The sequence below is a fragment of the Oryzias melastigma genome, linkage group LG3 (assembly GCF_002922805.2).
Source record: "Oryzias melastigma strain HK-1 linkage group LG3, ASM292280v2, whole genome shotgun sequence".
In the NCBI taxonomy this organism is placed as follows: domain Eukaryota; kingdom Metazoa; phylum Chordata; class Actinopteri; order Beloniformes; family Adrianichthyidae; genus Oryzias; species Oryzias melastigma.
The window spans coordinates 11,610,536-11,621,768 of NC_050514.1; the positions used below are offsets into that span (position 1 = coordinate 11,610,536).

The 11,233-nt window shown below is 37.5% G+C and overlaps 2 protein-coding genes across 4 annotated transcripts in view; both read left to right on the forward strand.

Annotated features, from left to right (window-relative positions):
- zgc:113276 (uncharacterized protein LOC553748 homolog) overlaps nt 1–6,932 on the forward strand; it is an 8,730-nt gene extending 1,798 nt beyond the window's left edge. Inside the window, exons 3-10 of one of the 2 annotated variants that reach the window (XM_024295857.2) lie at nt 1,516–1,700; nt 1,769–1,984; nt 4,224–4,581; nt 4,779–4,939; nt 5,042–5,281; nt 5,689–5,850; nt 5,957–6,046; nt 6,146–6,932. In XM_024295857.2, coding sequence (XP_024151625.1) covers nt 1,516–1,700; nt 1,769–1,984; nt 4,224–4,581; nt 4,779–4,939; nt 5,042–5,281; nt 5,689–5,850; nt 5,957–6,046; nt 6,146–6,316 — 1,583 coding nt within the window. In that variant the 3' untranslated portion in view covers nt 6,317–6,932. Of the gene's footprint in view, nt 1–1,515; nt 1,701–1,768; nt 1,985–4,223; nt 4,615–4,778; nt 4,940–5,041; nt 5,282–5,688; nt 5,851–5,956; nt 6,047–6,145 lie in introns of both variants that reach the window. The other variant, XM_024295856.2, reaches the window with a different exon arrangement.
- A 40-nt stretch (nt 6,933–6,972) lies between these two features.
- pir (pirin) overlaps nt 6,973–11,233 on the forward strand; it is a 13,695-nt gene continuing 9,434 nt past the window's right edge. For both annotated transcript variants that reach the window (XM_024294754.2, XM_024294755.2), the window contains exons 1-4: nt 6,973–7,114; nt 8,854–8,963; nt 9,062–9,154; nt 10,359–10,439. In XM_024294754.2, the coding sequence (XP_024150522.1) occupies nt 8,871–8,963; nt 9,062–9,154; nt 10,359–10,439 (267 nt within the window). In that variant the 5' untranslated portion in view covers nt 6,973–7,114; nt 8,854–8,870. The remainder of the gene's footprint in view (nt 7,115–8,853; nt 8,964–9,061; nt 9,155–10,358; nt 10,440–11,233) is intronic.

Sequence of the window (11,233 nt, forward strand, 5' to 3'; positions counted from 1 at the left end):
AATGATTCAAATGTATCTGATGACCAATAATGACAGAGAGGGATTTAGGATCAGGGAATGCAATTAAGATGCTAACATGGACCTGACTATTAACAAAGATGCAGACTAACAGAAAAAGATGATTGACTACTTTTTTTGACAAAGGCTTAAAGCCTTTATGCTCTCACACTCACACACATACATTCACACACCAATGGCCCATGCCACAACACTAGAACTAATGCAAGATTTAAAGTTTTCACCAGGGAAACTTCAACACACAGGCCAACAAAGAAGGAACTGAACCTGCGATCAGTGGTTGAGACCTCTCCCTCTGCACAACCGAAGCTATATTTCACTCCAGAAGTGTAGTTGTTTGAACCTCAGCCGTCTAAATACTTTCTATTTGCTTATTTTCAAGCTCATCTCAAAGGAGAGAGGCTGGGAGGTGAAGAAGTAGGGTAAAGACAGAAAAACAATAAAATAAAGATGATAATATTTCCTGTCTAATCCATAATGAAGTTTTTTCTGTTTTTATTTGTTTTGAACTGGTTGACTGAAAACATTTTAATTGAATTGGGATTTTCAACAATTTCCAACATAAAGTTACCCTTGCTTGCTAAAAATGTGATATTTGAGACAGAATATGGAAATATATGATTACTTTTAATCAATAGGAGAAAAATCACAATCATTATATTATCAATATTTGTGAGTAAGTTGTAAGTGGTGTGCATAATTACAAAAGTGCTAACTTTAGAAGATACTTTTGAAGAGGGATTGGTCAGAAGAAGTGTAACACCGACTAATGTGTGGAGGAAAAACATGGGCCCAAGTACAAGGTTGAAGATCAGTTCAGTGATCAGTGTCGAGTTATATTAAGCTGGCAGTAAACTTTATAAAAAAAAAAAAAAAGAAAAGATAGAATGGACCATCAACATTTGGAGCACATTCATGCAAATTTTCCACTTCTAAATTCATTAATTGACCATTATAGATCTACTACATTCTGCGTTTTCAGAAGTATTCTTCAAGTAACATTAAAATATGAATTTATCACAGTAGTGACATTGTTTAGCATTGTGGGGGGGGAAATGTAAAGAGGATCTAACCAACTGAATTAAATTTGCAGATAAGAGGAAGTAAATCTAACTGAAGACACAAGAGGTGTAAATCAACAAATTTAAAGAGCAAAAATTGAACTAAAACAAGGGAACAAAGAATAACGGTCACAATTCGATACGTAACACAGACACCCAGACGTTTAAAATAAAAAGAAGTATTCAGGCAGATGTGTGAACTTTTATTCTTTCAAAATTCTGACTCAGTTATTTCAAGTTAAGTTTTAATGCTGTTAAAAAAGATGGCATTCATTTTTGTAAGATATTCTTATTGTATGGAATAAATAGGAATGTTCTTAATCTGAGGTCAAAAGGTGTTTGAAAAACATGCTTATACTGCTTTACTTTTCTTTCTTCCTGCACATGTCCTAAATCTTTAAATTATTTTTACTGCAGTGTATTTGATCGTTTCCAGGGCATCATTACACACAAGAGCAACAATCAAAGTCAAGCATCCAAGAGTCTGTTTGCCTCCCTCTCAGTTTCCAAGTGGTTGACACATATGGGGAATGGGCAGCCCTGTGGGAGAGCCAGTTTGCAGCTCTGAGCATCCCTCACCTGCGCTCACATGCACTGGTGCACACGGACCCTTTTAAGAAGGTACAAACAAACAAACACGTGGATGGAATGCACAGAAACACTGATTAAAATGTTTGCTTTTTGGCCAGACTGCACTCCAGGAGTTTGTTGTCAAGCATGAGCGTTCAGAGGAGCTTCACACTCTTCCAGACCGAGTCTACATCTTGGATAAAAACACTTACTTTAATGACATGCGGCTCGGCAAGAAGGAGAAGAAACGTCTGCACCTGCCTTCATCACTGAAGAAGAGTGTGGCTTTCAGTTTGCCAGGAACAAAACTGAGTATGGATTTCTTTAAGGATCAGGTCAGACATGCTTTTTTTATTAGTAGTATTTAATTGACTTGTTAGAAAGTTAACACTTCACACCAGGAGAAACTTTTAGCTAGCAGACTAACTTTATCAAGACTTTAGTTGCAGAAAAACACCAGAAATAGTAGAGTACAGATTAATTTTATGCATTTAGAGGAATTCAAAGTGATCTAAATCCACTTTAAAACACACCCAAAGAAAAGTGGAAAACTTTACTTTTCATGGTTCTACATCTAAAATTGCTATAATACTTTAATGCATTGTTTTTACATCACTCTCGTAGAGGAGTTTTTCACTTAAACAGTCTTCATCTGGCTTAACAAAAGGTATGGGAAGCAGAGAGATAAAGGAGAACTGCAACTGATCGGAAAAGCAACTCCTGCCAAAGTTTTACATGCATGTAACTGCACAGAGGAGGAACCAATTAAAGCCACACCCCACACATGTCTACTCATTGACTGCTACCTCAGAATGCCGGTTGATCTTTTGCTTGATATCAACCCTGATAAATCAAAAGTACACATAGGGGAGAACAAACTAGCACAACAGGAAGGACCGTTGATCTTTATTTTGTCTTCAAGAATTGTCCGGGTCAGTTCTTCATTAAGGGAAGAGAATGTGCCATGTGGTTACAAAGAGGAAATATGTAGTAAGTCCTGTTTGTAAAGCATGAACACAAAGTTGACATGCTTAAAAAGCATTCTGTTGCCCCCTCATGACCTCTCGCCAACAAAACCTCACAGATAAGCAAAATAAAAGTGACAGAAAATGTCAAATAAAAAGAGGACTAATCACTAGTCTTATTCTAGAGTATAGAAGTGGATTGTATTCAATTCGGGAGGGAAAAAAATTGGTGTTTATTGTTCGTTTGTTTTTCCTGCTTTTTTTTTTTTAGAACTTCAAACAGGCTGGAGACTAACCTCATGTCATAGACATGATCCATATTTTTTATGTACTCATCACGATATCGCCAGTCTGTTTTGTTCTTCCTTCTTACTTTATCCACTAATATTACAGAGCAAAGGTTGGGGGTGGATTAGTTGTATTGACCAGTATGAACTGTTTATTTTTGCTTGTGTCGATGCAGAAAACCACCTACAGTTGTTTTTATGATAAATGGATCCGCTTGGTCTGAGCTTTGAGGTTGATGTGGTTGCAAGAGACCGTCAATAAAGTCCACAAGAACACCACTCAAACAAAATCCATTAAACAGTATAATCATAAATTCTCCCAATAATATCACAAGTACTCATTATTGGTAAATCACTTTTTTTCCCTTTAGAGCAGGGATCCACAACCTTTAACACCAGGAGAGCCCTTTGGTCCAATTTCTTACAAGCCAAAACCCAGGAAGAGCTGCCAAATCCCACTTAATCTTTTAGTAAATGCACTTTATTTAAGTTTATCTGCCCATTAAGCCATTTCTTTATAAAATGTATCTTAAAAATGTACAAGAATTGTGGTATTTTTCTTTAAATTCTTTAAATTCATTTTCAACATCAGCACACACTGGCCCGCGGGCCAGATCCGGCCCTCCTCCACATTTGGCCCGGCCCCCCAAACACTTTCAGAGATGCATCATTTTTTTTCTCAATCTGGCCGATGGAGACTCACAGAATGTGATTGTTTATTCCACCCTTCTTCAGTTTGAACTATGACAGGAGAGAATAAACTAATTATTGGTTTAATTTTTATTATGTTTTAGTATTGTTTTTTTCTACGAAGATTACAGAAATGAATTATTTAAAATTTGGCTATGTGTGGCTTTCTGGAAAACCATAAATGTTTAAGTTTAGGCTGTGATTGTTGCACTTGTTCTGTTAGCCTTCAAACCAACTCAGGCCTCACATCAGAGAAGAAAACAGTTCTGCGGCCCTCACCAGAAAAGTGTGGGGACCCTGATCTAAAACATACAAAAAGAGTCTATAGACAGAGGGCCCAAGATGTTTCACACCCAGCCTAACATACAGAGTATGTTATGAGTGTATATACTGTATGTGGCACAGCAAGAAGGTAGAATGAAATCAGAGCACAAAACACCTGAAACCTTCTAGAAACATTTTTATGGTCATAATTTAGCAGACAATTTCCGAAAAAGAGCCTTCATTTGCTTTTATTCATCACATGCTGAAAAAGCCCCAAAGCCTCTGTCACAAATTATTTATTACTCATCACTAATAATATCTTAGATTTGTTTGTGTGTGTCTGCTAAAGTAAGTATCTTCATGTTCAGGTACAGAGATACAAGTTGGACAAAGTGTTGGTGAAAGACACCGTGGAAAACATAATTCCTGTGATCGTGGACAACAGAGACATGGAAGAAGATCAGGCAAATCACGACCAGGCCAGCAGAGAATCTGGAAGGAGCGTAGGGAAGAGAGTGAAGTACTTTAAAGTTCAACTTCAAGAAGGTGGCGTTGTAAAAGTCTGCCGTGTTGTGATGGCGACTGGTCCTACTCGAGCACAGATGGCAAACATCCCGGCATGGGTGCAAAACATAGGAGAGAGCTACCCGGAGGAGTCTTTGCAACACACGGTCCATCTCATGCACCGGCAGCCAAACTCTCAGCAAAAACTCAAAGGAGAAAACTGTCAGCAATCAAAAGAAGCGTTTTCTAATCAGGGTAAGTGGGAGTTTTCCTTATAATTATATAACACAAATGACATTTTCATACTAGTAGGATCAATACGTTGCCTAAAGTGTAGAGTTTCAGCATTGATGATTGTATTTTTGCCAGTTTTTTGTGTTAACTCTCTTCATATTTCCGTCACTTTTTAGTTTTCTAAGCTCTACATGCATACTGTATGTGTTTGGGGTTGTTTGTAGTGTGTGAGGCAGGGCAGAGAATAATGGTAGTTGGTGGAGGTCTGACCAGCGCCCATGTCGTCTCAGTTGCCCTGCAGCAAGGGGCCAGCCATGTGACATGGGTCATGAGAAAGCACCTGCAGGTCTAGTGGCCGTGTGAAACAGCATGAAGGAAACAAACAAAAAAAGCACCATAGCTATCTTTGTCTTTTTACTCTTTAGCATTGATGTTTTTTGTCCTGCAGCTGAAACAGTTTGACGTGGGCGACGTGGAGAGCCTGGTGGGTCGTTACTCCCATGTGGAGCATGGCATTAAGATGGACGGTCAGGCATACCTGCGGCAGTTCTACAATGAACGGAGTCTCCACAAAAGACTGGCTATGATTGGACAGGCTAGGAAAGGGGGCGCCGTCACCCCAGAGGCTTACATCCAACTGCAGCCATTCATACTGAGCGGGCAGGTGGAAGTGAAGACATACTGTCAGGTATTGATGAAAGTACAGTAAAGAATAGGAAGTTTAGTTACTGGTTCGTAGAAAAAACTGTAAGATTAGAGATTAATACAATCATGACAAAAAGTGTAAAACGATCTTTTTTTAAACAATTGTTCTTGTCCTTCCATTTTAGGATTTGTTATGTGTGCAGCATCCCCTTATAAGTACTGTAAAATATAAAAAATATTTATATAGAAAAATATTTAAACTTCTACTTTATCTGACCCTACTACCTACAGAAATTATTATTAATATTATTTTTCTATGCATTGGTTAGTCTAAATATACAGTATTTTTAATGAGACCAGGATAATATCATCCAATGATGAAAAAACAAAAAACATCATGTTAAACCATCATACTCTGTGGTCATTTTTGGATTAAATGTCATTGTTTAGGTGCATGAGGCCAGATGGTGCTATAAGAACCAAGCCTGGAGTCTGTCTCTCAGCACCGGGGACTGCTGGACTGGAGATAAAATCTGGCTTGCCACAGGCTGCAAGTTAGATGTCAATCAAGACCCATTACTTACTGAGGTTATGAAGGAATTTCCGGTTCAGGTGAGCTCATTTCAACCTTAAAAGTTGCATATATTTACAGTACAGACTTTAGTGACAGGGAGTGGCCCTCGACAAAAGATGTCTGACTTTTCCTCTGACTTGTAAGGTTTTAGATGGGTGGCCATGCATAACGGAAAGCTTAAAATGGTCAGAGGGATGCCCTCTCTACCTGATGGGACAGTATGCCGCTCTTCAGGTAAACCGTTTTCTGAACATTTGCAAAGCAAAGTCAAGGAAAGCTTCAACCTCAGCAAAATTTCCATAAAAAACGTTCTTCTCCAATGATGTTGTGTAGATTGGACCTCATGCAGTGAACCTGGCTGGTGGACAGGCTGCCAGCATGCGAATCACTGAAGACATTCTGCGATGTGAGCTGCAGAGCACCAGAGAAGCGTTTGATTTGAGGGGAAACAAATCAACAACTGAGGATTATATTCAACAAATGCAAGGACTGTTTTGGCTTTAATGCCAATATTTACCCCAAGAATCGAATCGTACTGTTGAGAATCCATGCATGTATTTTCAAAACTGCTCAGGGTCACAAAAGATTTGGAGCCAAATCCAGCTGTCATATGTGGAAAAACCAGGACACACCTCGGACAATCTGTCACGACTTGAATAGAATCAAGTTTCACCACCCTGACTGACTCATAAGGGTTGCTGGAGCCTATCCCTGCTGTCTTTGGGTTAAAACAGAGTATGGTACACCCTTGTTTCTAAAAAAAACCCACTCCAATGAAAATTGCATTTCGGGTGTTTTTGTCATGTTTTTGAAGCATTTTTGTCATGATGGACATATATAAAGAAAATTAAGATGCATTTTTGAGTATTTCTTTATTCAACTAGCTTTTTCATTGTCTTAATTTACACATTTAAATAAAATTTCTACAATCCCTACTTTGTTGTATGTTTTTCTGCAGGGTTTTTCCAAATGGGAGTATGAATGTAAACTATATACTTTTGAGTGTAATAATATAACTTTTGGTCTTGTTTCTAGTCCTGGTTTGTTTCTACTGGCCACTAGCTCAGTGTGAACAAGCTATTGTATTATTCTTAAATATTCAAATAAAACTGACATGATGTATGAGCTTGTTATTTTTCTCATGGACTCATTTGCATTTTTCCCTGCATCCCATCGTTAGCCACGCCCCCTTTGTGCTTCCGCCGTGTCATCTTACCTGAGGAGGAAAACGAAGGAGCCGCAGTCTCATTTGGACTGAAGAAGGGTTGTAAATAAGGAAAATACAGTCTGCTTGTCACAGAGGTGAGTATGTAAAATGGAGGCTAATGACGCCGCTTTACGGTGACTGTTGTTAGTCAAAGATAAGTGAGCGGACTGCAAAAAAATAGACCCTTAGTTTGTGTTTGTTTACGTTAACGTGATACTATTACAAAGGGAATCCTAAACCTGTTCTACGGGATAGTTGTCAGCTAAGCCAATGATCGTTGTTTCTTTATGAAAATGTGGGAAAAAGTGTTCTTTATGTTGTTAAGTTATGACCACGTTTCCTCCAGAGTTGGTCTCATTGGAGATAGTTGTCTCCGAGAAGCGATAGAATGTCTGCAACTCTGTAGGGTCGAGTGTGAAGCGAAGACACGAGGGTTTCTGTGAATAGTTACTGTGGAAATCCACAGAAGTCACGTGACAGCTTCAGACAGAGCCTTCGGCTGTAGCAATAGGCTGACGATCAGCTGACCGCTGTCATGGTAACAGGCGGACGGAGTTTGCCGAAGAAACCCGAACGGATTTGTTTGGATTTTATTATTATTATTTTAAATTTAAATTGTATTTTATTTCATTTTAGTTATTTGACACATTTAAAGTCACAAAACATTTGGTCACAAATAAATCTAAAAAAAAAAAAAAAAAAAAAAAAAAAAAACATCACTGGAACAAAGACCAAGCAGCAGACATGAGATCAAAGGTTGTACGAGGAAAATATAAAGAAGGAAAAAAGGCTATTACTATTCCTACGATTCAACCAAATTGATCTGTCTGATGTAAGAATCAAATCGAACCCTTTAATCTATATTCTAAAGTACCGCTTGGAATGAAGCACAGTTCGTTTTACTATAACATAAAAACAATATAGTGACATCACAGCAGACGACACACATGTGATGCAGCAAATATGATCAATCTACCATTACAGTCCAATGTGTGGAAACACTTTGAATTTTACAAAAACAGGTGTCCATACAGTGTGGTATTATGTTCTAATAATGCTCCATTTTGTATTATTTGTATGTTTAAAAACAACACTGGGCTAAACTTCATGAATCTAGAATATGAATGGATTTGACATTATTTCTAGTTTGCCTGTTTGTTTGTACACATATTTAATTTAAACTTGATGCAAGAAAGACAATCTGGAAAACTTCCCCTGCACTGTTCAGTATACATAAATAAATGTATATAGTTTTTGGGTTGAAATAAAATCAAATAAATCCTGCAAAAAATGTAGCCAAATTACACTCATAAAGATCCTTTGGGTTTCATTCTAACAAGAGAGTACTTGTTAACAGTAATGGTTGCATTTGACAAATAAGGTAAATTAAAAATCAAAAGACTTCAGTGCTTTGTACTGCATTTTCTTTTCACAATGAAAAAATAAAGCATTCAAAGATTTTTTTTAACTTCATTTTTTTGTGCATACTACAAACCCCCATATTAACAGCTTATCTAAAATATACTCCAACCTTTATTTGATTTAGCTTGGAATTCTGGGAATTGTATCTATTTATTTATTTATTGCAGGTTGTATGGTTTTAGGTTCCCAATAAAGCTGGTAAATTATGAATTATCAAAGGGAGTGAAGAAGAGCAAATTTATCAAAAGCAGGCTTTATATTTTGATCTGTTTAAAATTTTTAACAAAATGTTGATTAAAAAAAAATTAGAAACAGCAGAAACAAATTTAACTTTGTGAAAATGTTTGTAGCTTAAAAGCAAACTGTATTTTGATTTTTTTTTATCTCTATGATGAATGAAACAACTTTACAGGCCTCAGGAAGCTGAAAATGGATGTTAGGAAGGTGAAGAAGATAGTTCTGAGTGTGGAACAGGCAGAAGGAGTTGGTGCTCGAGTCCGCAGAAGCATTGGCAGACCGGAGGTACGATGATAAAAAGCCGATTTTGATTGTTGCATTTTTTACTTAAGATGCACACATTCAACGGTAGCAATTATGTCTTTCCTATTTCTGTTTATCAGCTGAGAAATCTGGATCCATTCCTGATGTTGGATGAATTCAAAGTGAGCAAACCAGCAGGTTTTCCTGATCACCCCCACAGAGGATTTGAGACGGTGAGATGAAGCCAAAACGGATCATTTCATATTGGGCTTCTTTAACAGTTAAATGTATCTCCCTTACATATAAACAGATGTGTTTGCACAGTTTGTGTTCCTCCTCACATCACTTAGTACATTTCTTCTCCTAGTAGAGCTGCAAATTAGTGTCCAAGCTAAGTGAACTGTTTAAAGTAAAGTACCTACCCTAAACACTAGAGGGCGACATGACTGTGTCCAGACATATAAATGTTTCTAGCTGCAATCCTTTCTCAATTTTTTTAAATAAACAACATTTACAATGCACAATGGTGTAGTGGTTAGCACTTTGATTTCACAGGGAGAAGGCCAACGTTTGAATTCTATATGAGTCTTTTCTGTGTGGAGTTTGCATGTTCTCCCCTCTTAAGATACTCCAGCTTCTTCCCACAGTTCAAAACCAAGCTTAACAGGTTATTTGGTGATTCTAAAGTATCCTGTAGGTGAGTGTTTGTATATTTTTCTGTGGACAAGAGATGGGCTGCTGGCCCTGAGTAGAACAAACTGGGTATGGAAGTGGATGAATGGATATATAACATTCCTAATGAGTAAAGTGTGTATGAACCCGATTCAGGCCAAGATAGTAACAAATTAGTAAATCAAAGTTTTGTGAAAGAAATAAATGGCTTAAGAAAATCTTTCAATTAAAAATTGCTTCTGTCAGAAAAGTGTTTCAATTCAGGATAATCTTTGCAAGAATAAGAACATAAATGTTTTTTTTTCTAAATAATTCAACACCGTTTGATTTTTTTAATGGTTTTAAATGGTTTTATGATTTTGAATTTAACACATCAAAAAGCTTATTAGACAGCAAAGTAAACAGTAATTTCCCACCTCAGTTATTGTAAAAAGATGCAGGAAGAGGTTAAAGTCAGACTTCCCAAACACAGACATTGTTCTGAGATTGCCAGACGTTGCCCTCAGAAGTGTTTGGTTTGGCAGATATGTCGTCGTCGTTCCAGTGTGGGTGGACAGCACAAGGCTTCACTCCCAGCATGCTTTTCAGCAGGTGTGTTTGCTTACTCCCACATTGCTTTAGGAATCCCGCAGCTGTGGAGACAGATCGAACGCAGATCACAGCAGTTGCCCCGGTTTCCCCCACATTCGCAGATGTTCACCTTTGAGCCAGCAACTGTGTTCGCATTTTAATCTCCTGTTTCTATGTCCTGTCTGTGTATTTCAGGTCACATATGTTCTGCAGGGGAGCACGGCTCATGAAGACTTCTGTGGTCATTCAGGGGTACTGCAGCCTGGGGATTTACAGGTGATGCATTCATTAGGAAAATGTTACTCATTTGATGGAAAGACCCACATTTGTTAAGGTTCATTTAAAGAGCAAAAAACTGAAGATGTGTTCCCCTACTAGGTTCAGCATTTTGCTTTTTTAAAACTATTTATTTATTAAATCTAGCAAATTACACAATCCTTTCCAACAAGCTTTTAAGCTTGATTTTCGTAGTTAAGAATATCCCTCTAGTTGTCAAGTGTTTTGGAAAAGTTAAATCAGCAGTATTTTGTCCCTTTACTGGAAAGAAGTAGAGCTACATTAAAATGTACATACAGTGTTGCACTGTCTGCTGGAGAGTTCTCCTCAATGTGAGTTTGCTGAAAGCAACAGGTGTGCTCTCTGAGAGCTCCAGCTCCCTTTGGGTAAAGCAGATGCTCGAGCATGTCGGCCGTATTCTGAGAAAGCTCCAGTGTTTTCCCAGGTGACACAAAGGTTCCATTGGAGGAGGAAGCTTTAGGTAATCCATGAAAGCATAATAATCAAGACTTTCAGACAGACAAAGGTGTAGCTTTTAAAGTCCCACTCATCTTTTGATCTATTGTAAAATCATTCCCAATTGTCTTTTAATTATGCAATTTTTAGCCAAAATTAAAAAAAACGTCTTGTTTTCTAGGAGAAAAATTTCACAAGAACACGTTAAAAACACAATTTTAATTGGAGGTCGTCTTTAAATCAACCTCATCATGTATCAATACAAAATTATCAATATTTGATTCATTTAAGTTGATTGCCTTTTTCTTTTCTTAAACAAATTTGTTTGGATAAAATAG